At 39.1% G+C, this 21,320-nt stretch overlaps 1 protein-coding gene across 3 annotated transcripts in view; it reads right to left on the reverse strand.

The window, feature by feature from the left end:
• Window positions 1-916: 916 nt before the first annotated feature.
• The window catches only part of LOC147170931 (leucine-rich repeat and fibronectin type III domain-containing protein 1-like protein), a 147,775-nt gene continuing 127,371 nt past the window's right edge, over window positions 917-21,320 (reverse strand). The window contains exons 9-12 of one of the 3 annotated variants that reach the window (XM_086080914.1): window positions 19,338-19,987; window positions 11,495-11,577; window positions 7,950-8,899; window positions 917-1,587 (exon numbers count right to left, since the gene is read on the reverse strand). In XM_086080914.1, coding sequence (XP_085937040.1) covers window positions 11,531-11,577; window positions 19,338-19,987 — 697 coding nt within the window. In that variant the 3' untranslated portion in view covers window positions 917-1,587; window positions 7,950-8,899; window positions 11,495-11,530. Of the gene's footprint in view, window positions 1,588-7,949; window positions 8,900-11,494; window positions 11,581-19,337; window positions 19,988-21,320 lie in introns of all 3 variants that reach the window. The other 2 variants (XM_086080913.1, XM_086080915.1) reach the window with 2 other exon arrangements.

Genomic DNA, 21,320 nt, shown 5'->3' on the forward strand with positions numbered 1-21,320 from the left:
ATTTACGCAAAAACTCGCCGCAGCGGATTTTAGGAATAAGGAAATGTGGCTGAAAGGAGGCGGCGACAGAGAAAACCTCGAGGTTCATTGTGGAAAACCTGCAACCGACCAGGTTTGGTTCATGGAACATGTTACTACGGTAACTGACCGAGAGCTTAAATTACCTCTTTTCCTCTGGTTTCAGTTACCTGCCTTTCTGAAACGGAAAACGCAGAGTTTCCCACCTTTCAGGGTTTCTTGACCCAGAGTTCTCACTAAACCTGCTTTGTGAAATAGACCCCAGGACAATTGAGCTCCCCACCAACTAAAAAGGGTTACACACGCAAGCAATGATTACTGACTCACCTGTGGGACTCTGCGACGTTTTCAGGCGCTCTAGTAGCCAACTGAAGTTGTTTCTAGCGATCTGCTTCTGCGTAAGTAGCACAGAGATTCCCTGACCCGTGTAGGTGACATGAGCCCACCGAAGCATTTTAGGCCTGTTTCAGTAGTTCTTCTTCTACTTTCTTTTGACGGTTCTCTCGGCGTTTGATTCTCAGTTTTGCTATTCAATGTGGTAAAATGAGGCGCACAATGCTAATAAACTGAAATGCAAAACTGCACAATTCAAGCCTTAATAAGGAGTCTAGCGTCATTTGCTTTTTCAAACTCAGTGAAGTATATTGTATTAGTAAAAGTATCGTAATAAGTAACTCGTGTGGTATTAACCAATTCATCCAAACATTTGCCAGCGCAACAAGATTACCCACCACAATATTTACGTCCAGCGTAGAAAAACAAAGCTACAGTTAATACACAATGAACAGCACTTAAAAGGCAAGGCAAGCAGCAACTCAATTGGAAAGTCCACACCTTTTTTTTATTAAAATATTCACACACACCATAAAAATTACATGTACAAAACTATAAGATTTGGAATTGCTTTATATACACATACAAAATATAAAGACCAAAGGAGAAAAAAGGGTACACATAAGGGAGGTGTGTTGGTAAGAATGTGGTCTTTTTGTGTGCGTCTCTTCCACAAGCGCTTAAAAGAATCAAGTTTCTCCTTCTGGAGCAGGTTTTCTTCCAGAATGATCTGTAATGATGTTAATGATAAAGCTAATGACCATGATGTCAATGGAAACAGACATATCAGAGACAGTACTTCATCATAAATTCCACCTGCGTTGGCCAAAGCATGGCGGAGATGAAAGAGATGCTAGTGAGGGTCATGCGCCAAGATACACAAATGGAAAACTCTCCCAGAGAAATCAAATGAAACTGGAGATAAGACGTCAGGTAATTCATGCTGGGCACACACTTCAATCCATAATAACAATAATGATGTGGTTAAGATGTAAATGGAGCCGAGACCACCGCAAACAATGCTGTCAATTTGCAATCATATACTTTCATACCACATTTGTCCTGCACATGAAAATATTCAACAACAATGAATGAATGACAGTGGGGCAAAGGGTTAAAAAGAATGATGATAGTTGACTGAAACTAATGCAAGGCTGTTTTTTTCCTTTTCTTTTCCTTTCTTTTTTTTTTTTTTTTTTGAAGTGCTGTGCTTTTATCTTCATGACAGATCTGGGCCTGAAAAGAGAAAAGAAGATATCAATAAGTGAATAAGTCATTTAATCCAGGGTACATTTTTTGCTCCTCAAAAAAAGATACATTTTTAAATAATAATAATAATGTTAATGACAACTTGACACAAGATGCTTTGAGTGTGTGCGTGTGTGTGTGTACTGTCTGCATAACTGGACAAAATGAAAATTAATGTAATGAAACAAAATCACATATGGATTAATACAGTGGTTCTTAACTTGGGCTCGATTTAACCCCAGGCCGGGGTTAGGTGAGTCAGCCTCAGGGGTTCGGCAGAGGTCAAGACACGCACCCAACTCAAATGATTTGTGATAATATGCCCTTCTTGGCTGCAGGTGATCACGCTACATTGCTTGGCATATCTGTGCTGCAGGGAATTTGGTGCGCTCAGTAATTGACTTGTGGCCATTATGAGGGTACATTGTGTGATTTCTTTATTGTTTTTAAACCCTTTATAATATGTCAAACAAACAAAAAGAAAGAGGTTTGACGAATATCTGCAATATTAACTCCCATCTATCTATAAGGGAACATATGGTGTTCCACAGGGTTCAATTCTGGGGCCGCTGTTGTTTTCATTGCATCATTGTGACTATTCTGCATGTTCATTTTTTCAATAGTAAACCTTATACCTATATCTTCAATTTGAAAACAAATAAATAATAATAATCATTTTTCAATAAAGAAGGGTTCGGTCGTGAATGTGCAATGGAAGCTGGTGGGGTTTTGTACTAGAACCACTGGTACAACCTAAGTAGGTAAAATATGAAAAACAACAGCATTCCATTTACACTAGATATCTGCAAATGTCAACAACATAAATAATAGGATATAATTTAGATATTGATGATCCCTGATTGATGCTCTGATAGCTGTGCATTGATATTTACATAAGAATGTACACAATTAAAATGAAATGAAATGTTCCTTTTACAAAATTAACTTTTACGTTTTGATTGTAGACCGTGGTTAAAATTTGCCCTCTCTGCAGCCCAGCGAACCTTCACTAATTAGCATTCTCACCGTATCCGCCAAAAGTCTGCTTTGCATTTCTGCCATAACTTTGCAGAGTTGCTTCACTGGTCACAATCTCTTCAATCACATCACAAAGTTTGGATTCACATTTCCCATTGCTTTGAAGCATGTTCTAAGCGCTCAGGCCATCTTGACTTATCTCTTCTTGCTAGATAATATCTTTGTTTTTCCCAGTAATACTGCCAGAATCTGTCTGGGTCTTTCATTACTTATCAACATTTTGAGTCTTTATTGTCTTTTTTTATGTGTCTAGTTTCTTTCACACCCAAGGTCTATCCAGGATTGACTTTGCAATCTTTCTCTCTCACTTCATCATGTCTTTCTAGTTTTCAGCCTGACTGGCCTTTCCTGTTTCAGCACCAGGGGGATGTTATCAAGATGTTTTAATTTCCCAGCAATCTTGATATCATCACACTTGACACTAGTCCAATTCTTAAAGGTCTAACTGATTCTATGATACAGCCCAAAAAACAGACACTAGCTAGACACAGGTAAAGCCAATTTCCTTATGGCCCAATTTAGCCTGGCATTTTATATAACACTACAATTCACCATTATTTGCATAACACTCTAAATCTGCCACAGCAATAGGACACGAGAGAGCATGTGAGCACTCTAACACTCCATTTCCAAATGCTGTACGCTGCCATCTCCCTATTTCATTCTGCTCATAAACAAATACAAAACATCTGTATAAATGTTGACCTTCCAATTTCAAATCATGAGGAGCAGTAATAAGCCATAATATTCCACCTGAATTGAATACTGGTAAAACAGAAATTAATATAAACAACACACTGACATTATTCACTTTGAGAGAATGCCTTTAAAATAGTTGCATACGTGTTGCAAACAAGTATTATCCACAACAAATCCCAATGGTGCCCAATGTTTGCTTATACAGTATAGAAAATACAGACCTTTTAAATTGAGTAGTCTAAATCATTTTATTACTCAACACTGGTAGAAAATTTGCATTTCTTTCAAGGTCGGTTTAGGGTAATTGTGAATTTACATAATTTTTTTCCTTCTCCTTCTTAAGAGTGGATTTTTTTTTCTGACTGGTCATGTTTTAAAGGGGAAGAGAACCCCAAAATGTTCTTTGCAATAATATGTTTTCTGCCCCCCCAGTCTAACCAAGGTATTCTCATTAATATTATGTTCGTGGAATTTTAATACACCTGTTTGTATCCATCTCAGGGGGCGTCCATTTTGCCACTTGCCATCGACTGAAAATTACATCACATTTGCTCAGAGCTTAGGTAGCAACCAATCCCTGCCCACCTGTTTTCTGAGTTTGGTCATGTGGAAGCTGAGCCGTGATTGGTCATTATTTGAGCCCTGAGCAACTGTGATAACACTTTCAGTCGACAGCACGTGGCAAAATGGCCGCCCCCTGAGATGGATACAAACGTGTATTTTGCTGCTTTATTCATATTGCACATATGCAATATTAATCAGAACACACAAGCAGGGCTACATAATTATGTAGAACACATTATTGTAAAGAAAACTTTTGGGTTGACTTCCCCTTTAAAATATTTACATATACAGTATCTAAACAAAACACTAGACTGTACATCATTTTGAAACTACTCTTCTTCATTCTTTCATTTTCCACAGCTTTATCTTATTCGCCCCTTCGTTACTCTTTGCTTCATATTTCCTGTCCTCCTCCCCCCGTTTTTATAATCCTTCTTTTCCCTTCCCTCTTTCCCCGATTTCCATTAAATAAAGCTGCTTATCATGTTCAGCTTTCCACCCATATTTGACTCCTCAGCAACACAGTTCAATCCATAAAGCCATACTTCATGATAAGATAGCACTGGAACATATGTACTATACATGTATAATACATTGATGTAGTACCAGGGGGCCATGTCAACCTATAATGAGCAAGTTTGTGTGCATAATTTGTAGATGAGCCTCACACAACTTAAAACAATTTTTTTATTCTTTCCTGCGTTCTCGGTTTACCTACCATGTAACATTAAACAAGGAAATCTTAACAAATTTGAAATTATTGTTTACCCTTTGCTGAGTGGTTTTGTATTGAATATTTATTGACAAAACTACCACAATGTACTGTAAACATTATATTCATTTCCCCTTTTTTTTCCCCCTTCCTACCTTATCTCCGGCATTATTTGTGTCATTATTCTCAAGTGTGACATCTCCACAGGTTAGATAGCTGCTGGTGAGCACATGCATGGAACACAGTGGCTAACCACTGTGGGCCACAGAACCCAATGTCATTTGTAAATTTGTACATTTGTACAAGCGAGAGCCCAGGCGCCTGTTTGTGTAAAAACTAAGTAATGTATGCGTGGCCACATGCATCCTCATCTGAGCCTCCTCAACCACGGACGGGATGTGCCATGTTGTACAGCATTGCCAATCAGACCACATACAGAGAGCACATTTAGGTTGCAATAACAACACGTCTCCATTGTCATCATCCCATGGCTGAAGCTTTATACTGAACGACTTTTGCATGTTGCAGAACATCTTTCCCAGATTACCACAACTGCACATGTGCGTCATGTACAGAAGGCAGACAACAGTGGGATCAGTGGGAAGCTACTGAGGCAGTTTTGAAAGCAAATCAAAGCTTAAAAAAAAAAACAATGACATTGGTTATTTAATTAACTGTAAATGACTTTGACAGTCGACGTAATCCTGACTTGTGGGCCAATCTTGGCATGCATTCCAATTCGAAATACAACCGGTGAGAGTGGTGCCGTCATTTACCACAGTTGAAATACACCCTCATTTGTCAGGTGTTAATGTTAAGCCCTTGTTGTGACTCAGACTAGTTGTGAATACTGCATGCCTTTTATGACAACTAAACAGGATGGGCACTAAGAATGAGGTGGGGGATAGCGGGGAGCAACAGACGTGTCATCTCAGTGATGTGACATTAGACATTAACAGTAATCATCGCGGTTTGATTCATTATGTTACAGTTGAGTCCGAGAGGGACTGATGCAATGACTTTTTGTTGTTGTTTTCATTTTACATACATTTAAATGAACTTGTAGGCATTGTAATGGTGACATTTCCTTCTAAGCTCTATCTCTTCAACAAAAAAAGGTTTGATACGTATCCCGATGTATTCCAGTGGAACGATTCTGTTCGGTTTGAGTCAATGCACTCGTATCTTTGAAAAAGTAATAATAAAAAAAGATTTTCTGGTTCAAACCAGTTTTTGTACTAGGGTTTGGTTTAGTATTTGACGTAGTGTTTATTTAAAAAAAAAAAAAACATTAGCAATCGCACTGTAATTAGAGACTGCATAAGTTGTAAATTGTGTCCTTTTATTTTGATTATCAATGCTTTTTTTTTTTACCTTGTTAAGGTATTTTTTATAAAGTGAAAAAAGGAGGAAGGGGTGTTTTTTCCCCTTTAATTTATTGTTACCTTATGAAGTTATAAGGTATTTTGAGAGCTTGTGAAACTTTTTTATTAAATTTTTTATAACTGCTTATAAAAACACATCCATGGGGTTTAGGGTTAAGTCATATAGCCTACCAAATGATTTTTTTTTTTAATGAGTTTTATGTGAAAACAGGCAAAATGTAAAATCATGAATCATAAAACCTGTCTGAATTGTTAAGTAATATTAAATAAAATAATCTTGTGTGTAATGAGTATACTGTTTATCGTAGTTATTTTTCACAAGCATATTTGATTTTCCTCTACAGCAGTGGTTCTCAACCGCATTCCTCGAGTACCCCTATCCAGCCTGTTTTCCATATCTCCCACAAGCAACACAGGTGTTTCACACGGTCAGCTAATCAGCAAGCTCTGCATGAAGCCTGATAACGATCCTCAGCTGTGTTGGGTGGGGAGACATGGAAAACAGGCTCGATAGGGGTACTCGAGGACCGGGGCTGAGAACCAGTGCTCTACAGCCATAATCACCGTTTCACCTGTTTTACAGTTAGGCTGCGTTCACACTGCAGCTCAATTCAGATTTTTTCACAAGTATCTGATTTTTTCATGCAGTGTAAACAGTACAATTCAGATTTTTTCACACCGACCTGGGCCTCTTTTGTATGTGGATATAAGTGAGTGACAGTGTTAAATTTTTATTTCTCTTTAATTTAATCACACTTGAAACATGAAGCATAAAGTTGCCATTTGGGGCGAGTAGAAATTCAGCCAGCAGACGGTCCATCACGAACGGCGACGACGCTACGTCGTCTTTGGTCGACTTCTCAATTAAATGAGCAGGCCGAGGAGTGTCCCCTCATTTCTCCCAAATATTTCTATTACCTCTTCCAACTTCGCTACTCTGGCGACATGAGATGAAAAAATAAGTCCGAAGGATTTCTGTTGCTGTTTGTAAACAGCACGTTCAAAACTGACGCACGAGGATAGCAGCCAAACAGGAGCGAGCGTGAAAGCAGTCCACCAACCAGGAGCGCGGGCGTTCACACAGCTGAATTTGCATGATGTATACAGACAAGACATATGAAACGAACTCCTAACACGTCCGCGAAACGAGTTCACCAGTCCACTAATCTGTTGCGTGTTTTGCAAAATTTGCATATAACACTAATAAAATTCGCTAACCTCGACGGCTTGGCTGGCGGTAAAAAGTTGTGAGTTGGGTTACTTCCGTGAACACTACAACGTGACGTTGTTTTGGGTGTACTTCACTCGACGTGTGCTTTTTGCGCATGCGAGTCGCATCACGGGCGCGTTGCATTCACATTTGATGTCGCAAATTAGGCATCACGCCCTGCAGTGTGAACGTAGCCTTAGTGTGTCACAATTTGTTTGTATTACCACAAACGGTCAGCTGGTAATTTTTACACTGCCAAAATGGCCAATAGTCTAGCTACACTTCCAGGCCCAAATCCTCAGCTACTCTATGTGCAAGACAAAAATGAATATTTAAGAATGGGACATCTGATGGACAAAAAAGCATGGAGACAGAGAAGCGAGTGTGAAATCCACGTGAGTCAGATACCAAAAGAGCCAAACAATAAGGTGTGATGCATTTCTTGTTGCATGTTGCGATGTTGTGAGGGAAGTGTAGTAACACAACACTTTGTTTTAGCAAGAATGACTCTAATTGTCTAGCTGACAGCAATTAGATGGCATTTAAGCAGCACCCATCCAATCACTGTAGCGGGACACAAAAGTGTCGGCGTGCCTTCGAGCGTGAGCCGCAGTTGGTGTATGAACAGGGTGACTGTCAGTGGGTCAATGCACGTAACACTAATTAAGATGCCCGAGTCTTTGGGTGACACAACGTCTCAGTTGTCTGCTTGGGTTAATGGGCTAATTTGAATGTTACTCACCTGGATTAAAGGGGACCCAGAAACGTGCAAGGGAGCTTCTGCTGTCACAGGTCCTTGCCGGTCCAATCCAGTGGAAATCAGCAGGGCCAGGTGAAAATATTTTAGTACTGCCACAAAAGATGCTCTGCTCGGTATAGTCCAGTTTAGTCTGTGCCAGATTAGTGACAGAACATTTTGAATACACATCCAGGACCCAGGAAAGGCAACGCTATCTCTGGGAGTCAAATCTTCATTCTTTAGGTATGAATCGTCCGGAATGAACCTTTGTGTCAAAGTTCAAATCCATCTCACCGCAGCACATCATCTGCCTTTTGCAAAGTTGCATTTTACCATGTGATTAAATAGAAGGAATAAATGTTGACTTTGCACCTGTCAGTGCTCCTAATGTTAGTTGCAATCTGGGTTATTACTGTAAGAGCAGTTTTTACATCCAAAGCACCAGCGCTCAGCATTTGTAGATCCAAGTTGAAGGAGATTCTCAAGGCAGCCAGTCTACTTTCATCATCTGCTTGGTACTTGTCCAATTGGAGAGGAGATCATTTACAGTGCGTATATGCAGTGTGCATTTTATGTCAAGACAGATTCGTATGCTTATCAGTTGTTGTTGTTTTTTTTTCTCAATTATTATTCAGTGTAGTCTGCAGCATCAACTTGACTCTATCTTGTATGTTTGCTTAAATAAGGAGAATTCAGCATTAATGAGTGCAAAATATGTTCCATTATAAGTGATCATGACGATTCTACTAACAAGTGGATCGATCTTGCAGGAAGTGGCCAAAATCACTTATATGGTAATCCAATCCAGAAATGTGAAGATGGAAACACAACAATGGGTACAGGTAACAAGATACACAGGACAGGGGTGTTTTCTTCTTCTTGGCTTCCTCTTGTTCACCACGGTGGTAATGTCTGCTCTTGAATTCAACAACTCAGAGCAAAATGTCAGGGTTCTAGAAAACAGAGAAGAAAAGACAACCATGAGATTTGAATCTAAAAAGCAAATATTTCTATGGTTTAAGGACTGGAATTACAAGAGGAGAAGGACTCTCAAAGGAAACAATTAGAGTACCTTGAAAAGAAAAGGTTTAGATAAAAGAAAATGGAAAGTCAAGTAACAGCGGTACAGATCGCTAAATGTGCCAGAATTTGCAATGTTTTGGATGGATAAATTCTAATCAATAAAGAGTGTGGTCCATCCGTAGAAGAAAAATAGATATGGCACACTTTAAACATTTGGTTCTTGTTCACTTAGGGCCATATTCTCCCTTTGGTGTGTTTTTTATCTGCCCGAACTTGTGCACTTTACACCTACATGCATGCTACGGTCCAGACTTCTGACACACCCAACAAGCGTACGCTGGGAATGAACGCGGAAACACCAGAGAGGCCTGCTTCATTGCCAGCTGAGGTTAGCTTCAAACATGGAAACGGCTTATTCAAGACGTGTGAATGTCATTGAAATCCATAATTTAAAAAAAAGATCAAGCACACTTTACATTTGAAAATACTTTAAGGAGAAAGTCAACCCCAAAAATGTCTTTGCACTATTACATGTACTATGCAGCGTGTGCTGGTTTGTGCTGGTTAATATTGTGTTTGTGGAATAGGAGTTAAGTGGAAAAATCACCCCTTTTTTATCCATCTCAGGGGCGGCCATTTTGCCACTTGCTGTGTCGACTGCTAATGACATCACAGTTGATCAGGTAACGACCAATCACTGCTCAGCTTCAGAAAACAGGTGAGCCGTGATTGTTTAGGTAACGACCAATATGTTTGTATTGGTTAGGTAACAACCAATCATGGCTCACCTGTTTTCTGAAGCTGAGCAACTAAGAGTTACCTGAGCAACTGTGATGTCATTTTCAGTTGACAGCAAGTGGCAAAATGGCTAATAATTCATATATAATAATAATACAAATTATTATTATTATATAATATATTATTATTATTATTATTATTATTGTAATAATCTTAATGATAAAAATGGCTGGATTTTGTTGCTTAAATCATATTCCACTAACACAATATTAACCAGCACACCGTGTTGAGATTGGTGGGAACACATACAACATTGTAAAGAAAATGTTTTGGTTGGCTTCCCCTTGGACACCTTTGTCTGATGGACAAATTACTTTTTTTTTTTAAATTACTCTCCTTTTTGTGTTATGGCATTTCCTCTCAGTGGTAATTAGTATTCACAGTAGTATACATTATCTACAGTATATTATTATTATGTATTTATTTTTAATTTGAGTTTTAATTGTTCGACAGAGAAAGCAAGGAAAGGCAAATACCCTTGAGATAGATGAAGCTATCCTTTTCTCTGGCAGGTTATTGGAACTTATTTGTAATGTGTGCATTTGTCAGGAGAACATTCTTAACTTACATTTCTCCGACGGAATGCTTTGTACAGTTTGCTACCGGTGCTTTACGTGTCAGTTAAAGAATGATGTAGCATATTTGCAATGACCCCCAACTGTATTCATCTATCACAACCTCAGCACATCTCTGCTGACTTGCATGTCATCATCCGCCAACAAGCCCCTCCGTCCGACCGCCTCCATCCTTACCTCCATCACTCTCACAAAGCAGGTTAAAAAAAAAAAAAAAGTGCAAAGATAACATAGGGCAGCGTGTGTGGCAATGAGATGGATTGAAAGGACAAATGTCTTATAAATGTAATGCAGAGGACTAGAGGAAGTAATATAGGATTAGGAATTATGTAATAATGTGCCACAAGGGACAACAACAAGAACAGGTAGAAGGTTGTGAACTGAAAGCAGGAACAATTAAATAAAGAAAGAAAATGCTGGGAAAGACTAGGACAGAGAACACATGAGGAAGAGAAGGAAACAAAGTTGGAATTAACTGGCTAAAGAAAAGGCTGCAGGCGTAGGGAACATGACAGGAACAAATCACCTAGAAAAGATGACCCTCTAGTTTTATCGTTTTTTTTTGTGTTCACTTTGGTTTCCGCAGGCTTTGAGGCAACTGATTTTATTATATGAATTTTCTATTTTGGGCAGCCTTGTGCGGACGAGTTGTCTTTGTCACTTAAAAGGTGAGGTGAGGTGCTCGGCGCTTGCTGAATGCTTGACAGAAAATCAACATTTTCAGAGTTATGACTTATAAAAATAAAATAATATATAGAATTACAAACATAATTACACAAAAGTTAGAAATGTTTCATGTAAACATCAGTCACATTCCAAGAAGAAGGTCCAATTTTACATTTTAAATGTTCCACTGTTGTCTTTGTTGAATTGTTACATTATTTATCTATAGCAAACACAGGCTGCTTACACGTCGGAAACGAGCAACATCGTAGTTTACTTCAGAGGTATTTACGTGCGGAGTGATACCTCAAAACCTGACCCCATCATATCTAAATTAGATGTGGAAAATGTGAAAAATACTCCTTGGCAAAGGGGTAAGATACAAACTTTTGGGTCAGAGGCAGACAATATTCTACAATCATTGGAGGGTACACGGTGGATGCTAAAAAAAAAGAAGAAGAAAAAAGACAAAATCATGTCAATCATTACTCTTTGGAGCCATCGCATTGTGAGGCCAGGAGACTGTCAGATCTGAAAATTTCTCCACTCGACACTACGAGGCCGTCCTTCATCTGCTGGTGGAAGCATCGGAGACATGGAGAAAGAGAGAAGGAATCAGCGGCAGAGACAGCAAACTATCAAACAGTGAAACTTCCAGGCAGAGGGAAATGGAGAGTAAACGACAGAGGGAGAATGAGAAACACAGCAGGAGGCGCAAAGAGGGAGATGCATACACAGGCACAGATGGCGGTAAAGAATGAAGCCAGGCAGGAGAGTTGACAGAAAAAGGAGTGATGGTATTTTAAGGCACAGCGGAAAGACAGGTTACAAGGTCATGGGTGGGCCATGGGGATAACGCACATTGCCATTCCTCGTGTGGAAATGAACTATTTTCCTATCTTGGCTAACCTTGTGGGAGTATGCACTGTTGCCCTTGCTTAAGGCGGTTAAACCTCGCACATTACATCTCTCAAATGCGTTCACAGACCTGCAGGGTTTTGGTGGCTGACCCTGAATTTTTTTGTGTGCACACACAGATTTCCACTCCACTTATGAGAACATTACATGGACTTCCCAGGGGGAACTTTTAACCCCTCAAACATGAGGGATTACACACAGCAAGCTGTTTATAGGCCCCAGTTGGAGATTTGGTGAAAGGATTTCTGTCCTACCATTAAACACAATTTAACACATACGATGAACAGATGCCCCATTTGGTTGACTGGTCTTGAATGTGAAACAATTAACTCAATTAATTGTATGTCAAGCTTTTACTGTAATCTACGATCCGCATTATACCTTCTGCTTGGTGGTGTAGTGGTCCTTGGAGAAGGAGGGTATATATATATATAAAAACGGAGACATTTAAGAAAAATCTGTCATTTGTACTGGAAGTTGATCATAATTATAAAATCAACATAACTTGATTAAGAGTAGTTTGTAGTTACTACTGGTAGCGCAAGCAGCCTGAATGAATGTAAACATTTATTTTTCAACAATCAACATTGAACAAAAATAGTGAAAAACGGTCACTATTAGACCCAAACAGTGTTTTAGGTTGAATCTTTTAAGTAAACTATTTGTCCCTTCTTGTGTTTAATAAACTTAATTTAAAATCAGCTACCAGCCTAGCTGCTATAAAACTAAACCAGATCATGTACGTTAGCGTTCCAAAGAGGCCCCAAGCCTGATCAGACTCTTCTCCCCCGTGAGACAGTCACGGTCGGACAGTCAATCCAAAGGAGCACAGGATAATTGATGGTTGGATAGATATTTAAATAATTGATGATTGATGCATTATGTAATTATTTTTCTTTGAATAGTTTCAGTAAAAAATGAAAAACGTGTTTCAGCAATTTTTGGTTGGCATGCACCAGATCACAAAATCATTTGACCATTCACATGAAACATTATTCATAGGGATGGGCGAGCACCAATACCAGGTATCGGTATCAGGCCAATACCAGACATACTTCATGGTATCGGCACTTGCGACGGGTATCGATAATGGTATCGGTCCCGCTCTTGTGGCTGGTCAGAAACTAAAGGCCGAAATGCTTATTTTGCATTTATTGACCGCTAGGGATGGGAATTGATAAGATTTTTACGATTTCAATTCTGTTTTTGATTCTGGTTAACGATTCGATTCTCTTATAAATTCTCTTATCGATTATTTTTTGGAAAAAGATAAATAAACATAGATTAGCATCCACTTTTTTATGTTTTAGTTGTATCTGAAAACAAGAGACATGTTTAAAATTAACATGGCCTTACAAACCCAACCGTGAAGTTTTATGGTCCACATTTGAGGACTCCTCAATGGGGTGCCATGAGGTCCCCAGAAAAAAAAGAAAAGAAAAAAAGGATTTGAAAATAGACACATTTAAAAAAAATTTTTTTTAAATCATCTTCTGTAGAAATTTACAAAATACAACCTAAATTATTCCAACTCCAACTTTCGAGCGTGGCGACATGTTTGTTGCTCGGCGCGCACAGAAATGCCGTGCGACTTGCGCTTGTGGTGACGTCATCGTCCCCAACGGAACCGATAAGGGAATCATTAGCAAAAACGGCAAACGATGCAACCAGAACCGGTTTTCGATTCTCATCATTATTGACCGCCACAGGTACCTCGAGTATGAAATATCCAAGAGTTTTTTTCTGCCTCGAGTACTCGATAATTTAAGGCTTTAGCGTATTGGACGCACGGGCTACTTTTAATTTAGCCACTTAACGTCACCAAAGCAATGGAAGGAAGAAAAAGCAGATTTTATTTATTTGATTCAAGCAGCAGGAACCAAGGTATTAAAGACAAATCGAAGGGGCGAGCGGAATGCGGAAATAGCGACAACACTGATACAAGGATCATTACTGGAGAGAGCGAGCGCCCGCAGCGAACGAAGCCGGGGTTTCCACATTTGCGCCCCAGGCCATGAATGGAGCGAACTACACGATACATGAATATGTTGTATATGTTATTTTTGCGTAATCTGAAGGCTGCCACGTTACGTTTCAACTGGCTCCCGATTTAAGATGTGGCCTGTAAAGGCAATATCCAGTAACTAATGTGTTTTGTGTCTGCAGATTCATCACAAGCTTTTTTTTTAATCTGTAATGCGAATGGATTAAATGCATTAAGAAATACCCTATTGAATTTGCCTTATTACTGGTCAACTGCTCCAAATTCATAAATGCACAATCACTACCCTGGCGTATAATGTAAGTGTACAATTTGAAAAAAGAAACTTAAATGTTGATAAAAAAAAAAAGAAACCATTGAACCAACTTGTTTTTCATTATTAAGTGAAAAATGTCTTTATTTTTTGTTGTTGTGTACTTTAAATTACTCTTTATCCAAGCAAAAATATATTTTATCCAAGTACTCAATATCATTTTCAGTTGAGTATTCGAATACTAAAATACTTTATAGTTGCAGCTCTACTGTATTCCTTAAAAGCAACCACAAGTACAACCACATATTTTGATTGGGACTTTTATTTGTATTTATTTTTCATTTTAAGTATCATAAGTACTAATGGTATTGGCACTTGGTATCGGTGAGTACTGAAGATTTGAGTATCGTATCGGTCTAAAAAAAAGTGGTATTCAACATCTCTAATTATTGAGATCATTTTTAAGTTGCTGTTAGTCAGATGAGTTATTCAAAATCATTTGAGGATATTTACCCAAAGACCTACCTTATTTGAGAAAATGCAAACAACCAAGGAAACACAATCGTCGAGAACACTTGTGATTACAACCTCTAAACACCAACACAAAAACAATCTATGGAAAGCAAAACAAAGTAAAATACCCCAATATGCCTGTTCTCCAATGTTGAGTCTCATTTCTGATAACTGCGGGCCTTTAATGGGGGTCTCTTTTTATCTGCCACAAGCTGTGTTCTTCAACCACTCTGACTCTGTAGCTCGCTCTGATCAGATCAATGTTTCCTCTCTCTGCAATGCAGCAAGCAGTGAAATGTATCACGGGCCCATTTTACACCCCGAGGAACCTAAATGTCTCTCTTCAGATACATTTGAGCTTTACTCCTCCGTATGGTTTGCCCTTGAAGTGCCAAACAATGAATGTGGAAGGAAAGCAAGGAACACAAAAGACACCTCTCACTTGTTTGAGTTGCAGAAACGAACAAAATTGCCAGACAGACAGACAGCTCGCGGATGTTATTTTGACTGATAGCCTTCAGTCAAATTTAGGTTAGAAGTGGGTTAGGGCAATTAATAAAACTCTGCAGTTCTTTTGCATACTGCAACGATGCTCAGTTACTCAATTAAATATATCCCTTTTCACACTTTTATTAGCCTGTTGTAGTTGTAATGAACACCCAAATGTATTTGCCCTTTAGAAGGCCAATTTGGCTAATATCTTCTCACAACACTTGCTGAAGCACTTCCCTGCTCATGGTTTCAAAGGTGAAAAGGATAACAGCAAATTTTTATTTGCCATCCAATTAATCTTCAAAAAGAAAAAAGAAAAAAAGGTTGCAGATTCTCTCATGATATAACTCCAGACTGTGTGACTGAATAGAAAGGAGTGTCTGGGTCAATTAACTGTTATAATTGTCACACCTATCTGACAGAGTTCATGAAGGTCAAAACTTTCCCTGAACTCGATGACTAAGCCACTGCGTTATCTCCCCTCCCCTCTGTGTTATTATCATAAGCTCAATGACACCTCATTTCAACCCACTCATCGAGGCTAATTGAATGACTTACCAGACACTGATAACATATTTCAACTTTAGCTGTTCAAGCCTGGTGTGTGAAATGGGGTCTCCATTATTCCTTCTAATTTCCTGAGATTGCAGTTGCAGTGGAAATCTACTGGTGCGAGTTTAGTTGAGTGAAAATCTGCTCTTGTGAATTTTTATAATTATGGCACCACTGAGAATCATAAATAACCTTTCCGTGCAATGTTTGAAGGTGTGCATCCAGGGAACACGGCAGTCATCACAAAGTTTTATTAGCCTTAGAATAGCCTTTTCTTCCCATGATTAAGTTGCTTAATAGAACGGTAATATTAGTCGTGCACATGGCTGTCTCCAGGCAAAAAAATTAACCGTGGACAAGATGCAAGTCGAGAGTTTCTTTTTTTCACTTCTAACACAAACGTTTATATTTTGTGATTCAAGTCTGCATCATGCACATTGGTAGAAAATATATATATCATTTACAAAATTCAAGTTTGCACAAAACTACCGTAACCTTCCTTTACCAAATATATATGAAGACTTCACAATTGTTATATCATGAATTTAAACTTTTAATCAAGGAGAGAGGTAAAAGCTTGACCTACTGAAGCATTATTTCACCGTATCTCAAAATCGACCTCTGCAAATCCCGACTCGTGCTATCTCGGGTCACCTATTGCCGAAAGCATTTGCGGTGGTTGCCTTGACTTATATATGAACTTTAAGTGACATCCTATTTTTCTTCCTTAAGGTTTAATATGATGTTGGTCCACCCCTTGCAGCCAAATCAGATTCAACACCCCTAGGAAGGCTTTCCCTAAAGTTTTATAAGTGTGTTTATACCATTTTTTTCAAGTCCCACACTGATGCAAGCCAAGCAGACCTGGCTTTCAATCTCTGCTCTGATTCATCCCAAATGTTTTCTATCAGGACTCTGTGCAGGCCATTCAAGTTCATTCACAAAAAGTTCTCTCATCCATGTCTCTATGGTCCTTGCTTTGTGCAGTGCTGCAAAGTCATGTTTGAACAGTAAAATGTTCCCACAAACTTCCAACATTCTGGAACAATGCAGCTTTCAGCTCTCAGTCCGCCTGACATTGTTTGTTATGTTTCTATTGTTTTCCTTACCAATGTTGCCGTATGTACATATGTACACACTGTGGTAACTGCTGACTGTTGCACATGGCCGACAGACAAGAAAACGGCATCTGGCCTTTTTAGGACCCTTAGCTGTATTACAACGTGCCTGATGTCAACTACGCAAACTGAGCACTAAACTAAAGCCTGGTTCACACATCAAGATTTTACAAATTGTTGACTTCCAAACCCCGGGAGAACTCACACATGATGAGAACAAATAATTTAATTAAATAAACGGTTTTGAACGTATTTTCCGGACTATAAGTCAAATTTGTAACCATAGGTAGGCTGTTCCTGCGACATGAAAAAAATATACTGGGGGCACTCTAGACTTATACTATAATAAACTAACTATATTAATATGACTTATACTCCAGTGCTACTTATATATGTTTTTATACCTAATTATGCATTTTTGGCTTAGTGCGACTTATGCTACAGAGCGATTGATAGTTCTTAAAATACGGTAGTGTGTCACACACATCACACATAAACCGATTTTATTCATGAATATTCCCAGGCCAGAAGGGAAATCTCGTAAAACCTCTGTAGATTAAATGTGACAAGGCGGACGGATAGGGGGCAGTAGCAATGCTAATTTGTAAAAAAGTGAAAATGTGTTGGTCAAAGTGTTGGATTCCATAGATATGAACACTAGATGTCTCAAGGCGGAGTCGGCAACGTAACCACTGGTCGGCCATTTTAGGACAGGGGACTCTGGTTCGCTGTGCTGTAGTCTGCGGTAAACTGGATGATTTACTCACTTAAATATGCTGTTGTGGATGGCAAAGGACTCTTTTGGAATGTTTTTGCTGGGCTTCCTGGCAGCATGCACAATGCCAGAGTTCTGCGCAGGTCTGGATTTGGGAATATGCTGGACACTGATGGCAAATTAGCTAGTTGTTTGTTGGCCTATTTTCACACACACAGCAGACACTCACTCCAGACCTCGGGGGAATTTCATAACTTGCTATACCATGGTCCTGCATGTTGAATAATAATCAATAACATAAATATGTACAATTCTACACTCCCTATGATGCAATTTTAACATTTAAGTGCATTTGAATGCACAGTGTATTATAGTTTTAACAAGAATATTTGATTTATTTCACTACTCTGTGTATTTTATTAAAGCGCCTCGAGATCTATGAGGAAACTAAAGTTCAAAAGACCGGATGGCAGCCTCTGGCCTAGAAGATGTGATAGTTCTGAAGATAGATTTGAACCAAAATCACTGGAGAAAAGTGGTTCGGTTCACAACTTTGCTGAACGTTAGCCTTTAGTCATTTGTACACGCCGGAATATGTTCTTTTTAATAAAATGCAACAATATAATTTGAATATCTCAGTGTTAGTGAGGCATGGTTAAATCAAACATCTTGGCTAAGACTCACAGTCACGTCAGTGTCTGTCAGCTCCTATTTTAGATCCACATACTGTACTGCATTTTAGTTTTCACCTGTTCTACTTGTTTTTTTAAATCACAGTAAAAAATAAAATACAAATGTTGTTGTTGCAAGGCTGTGTTTCGCAAACAAAGCAAGCCATCTTTCAAATAGCTATTGTTTAAATCCCAGCACCACCATTATCAGCTAGGAATTTCTTTCATAGCATAATTCCCTCTTGTGTTGTTTGTGTGGTGTATTCCATATTGGTTACATTGTTTCTGCTCCTTTTATACTTTGTTACCCAAGAGAGGTTTACTTAGACTCCTACAGATTCCAAGGCAAATAGTCTGGATTTATACAGAAATCGCTTAAGGGAGCGGAACATAATCTGTGAGTTGAAACTGTTGAAGGTGCACACAGACAGGCTATGTGTATGCGCCTAATTATTTCCAGTGGTGGGAATTACATGTACTTTCGGCTCTTCCATCTCTCCGCCAGCCGGTCATTGACAGATGCCCACCTTTCTACGAGTACTTTATATATATATTTATAATGCCTCATGAAAATACACGGACTGAGAAGGACTGCTTGTACTGACCCGGATCGACGGTTGTAAATCTGCTTCTGTCGGTGCTCAGTCAGTCAGTGTATTTATTCAAGGCTAAAAGGTGGGCATCTGTCAATGACGGAGAGATGGAAGTGTCCGTCCACCCCTGAACATAACGGGTGCGTATTAATCTCGAGAAATCAAGTTAAACAAATGAATTGAATCACTACCTCTGTCACCTGATCACTAGTACTTTTGCAACCACTTTGCAGGCAATTTAATGTATAGGCCTACTAGAGAAGTAGAATGCTATCCACAACAAATAAATTCATGTATAAGCCACTTGAGTGTTTGTTATCCCGTAGGATAAAAAATGATCATTTCACACATGAAAAAAAAAAAAATCCTCACTCGACCTCTCTTCCTGTACAACTCTTCCTTATATCTGTATAAATCTGTTATTTCCCTGTGAACTTATTTTTGCCTATTTAGCCCCCAGCTGCTTGCCGCCGCTATCTATGCGCCTTGTCTGTTGGCTCTCTACCTGCCAATTCCTTGGGGGAGGTGGGCTCTTTGACGACAGATGGCGGTCTGTTTTTCATCTCAATGGCAACCCTGGAGGTGAAGCGGGCCTTGGTGGGTGAAAGCAACTCCTCATTGGCCATAGAGTCAGTCCGTGTCATGATGTTCCGCCCGCTGGCCTCCTCCACAACCAATGCAACAGTGTCTCTCAGGGTGTTGCTAGGTGACACGGCCCCAGATGGACCCACGGCGTCTTCGTCCTGACTGTCAGTCATTTTTGAAGCAGAGCGAGGCAGGACTTGGGCCTGACCACCAACCCCCTGACCATTGCTCTGCTGTCTTGGCACAGTTGTAGAAATGGCAGCTTTTTCATGGGCTGTCCCTTGGTGGTTATAAACCTTGTATCTTATCATCAGGATAATAATAAAAACCAGAACAGATGCCACTATAATTCCGCCGATGATGATGATCATAGTTCCTCCCAAGAAGTGACTGTGTAATGCCTGACACTGGCTGAACTCGGTGTCCGTGGTGAATGACAAGCAACCCAGAGGACGTGTTGCAGTCAGTGAGGTGACAACATCGTCAAACACGGCAAGGACGCACAGGTCATAGCTTCTCCCGGCAGCGAGGTCACGAACCAGGAAGTCATTGGTACTGGAGGGAATCATCCTAGAAAAGCAGAGAAAAAAAGACAAAACTGTGTGTAAGAAATGAAAAAGGCAGATGTCATTGAACAGCTAAGGTAGTTTAAAACAGCCTCTTTTTTTGTTGAAACTAAATCATCAAAGCTTCCTTTGTAGTCTGTTTTCATACAGACCAGATGTAATATTCTAACATCAACAATGTGAATAATATCTCGCCACTTGAGGTGTATAATTAGCTTCATGGCTGGCAACAAAAGTGATGTGTGTGGCAAATTTGAGATATTACACTCAAATGAATGTTATGAGTTTTAAATTACATTCATCACATACATTTTACAAAAATACAAACTGCAATATATATTCATGGAATGAAGACTTTTATGGAAAAAAGTATTGGACACATTATCATCTAATCCAAGGTAGTTATGCAAGGGGACCTCAAAGGAGGCACAGCGGGGTGAGGGAAAAATGTAAACTTGGTCAGCTACGTTGAAAGCAAAATAGATTGTTTTTTGTTTCTAAAGTTAGGGAGAAAAGTCTGGGGAGATCAGACAATTCTAGGAAAATAAAAACTGTTTTAAAGATCCAACATAATTTTCAACGTACTGTACTAGTTTGGCGGGTGGCCCTTTCTGTTATACTATGATTGTGTCCTAAAGCACAAAGTAAGATAATGATGATGATGATAAGGGCTTGATTGTGTCAAACTATCACCTGATTGCCCTTCTAGAAAAACTGAATATCTGCCAACAAATGCCACATAGATCTGACAGTCATCATAGTGGAAGAAAATCCCATGTTTTCTTAAAATGGAACCCAGGAGCAGTAAATACAATGAAAACAGCAGGGCCCCCAAAATCCAACCCTGTGGAACCCCATATGACAGTGGGCAGTGCAGGACTAAGAGCATGCAAGGCTATCACAGAAAGCCAAATAGGATTTTTTTCTAAATTATTTACTTATTCACTTAGCTATTACATGTGTTATTAATTGGATCATTATTTATTTGATTTACTTGCTAATAATATTTACTAACTCATTGAATACCAGCCATTTTCATTGGAGCAATCCCCTTCAATACCAGCCGTTTTACTCGATTTTGACTGATTTTACAAGGCCCACAGAATATTGTGGTCTATTGCTATATAAACATAGCAAAGGAAAGATTTGACTCTCTTCTTTCATCAGAAAAAAAGTGTAGTTCTATCTTTTTCCGTTCTTTAGAATAAAGCCAAGTTTTGTCGAAATTGCAATTCCTGAGAAACAAAACACAAGCACGACCTTGACTTTAACACTACAATTTTTTCTTTTGTGACAGCTCAAACATCTACATAATGTTTTCGTGCAATAAAACAACG

The sequence above is a fragment of the Leptonotus elevatus genome, chromosome 7 (assembly GCF_054856555.1).
Source record: "Leptonotus elevatus isolate MCC_2025b chromosome 7, RoL_Lele_1.0, whole genome shotgun sequence".
In the NCBI taxonomy this organism is placed as follows: domain Eukaryota; kingdom Metazoa; phylum Chordata; class Actinopteri; order Syngnathiformes; family Syngnathidae; genus Leptonotus; species Leptonotus elevatus.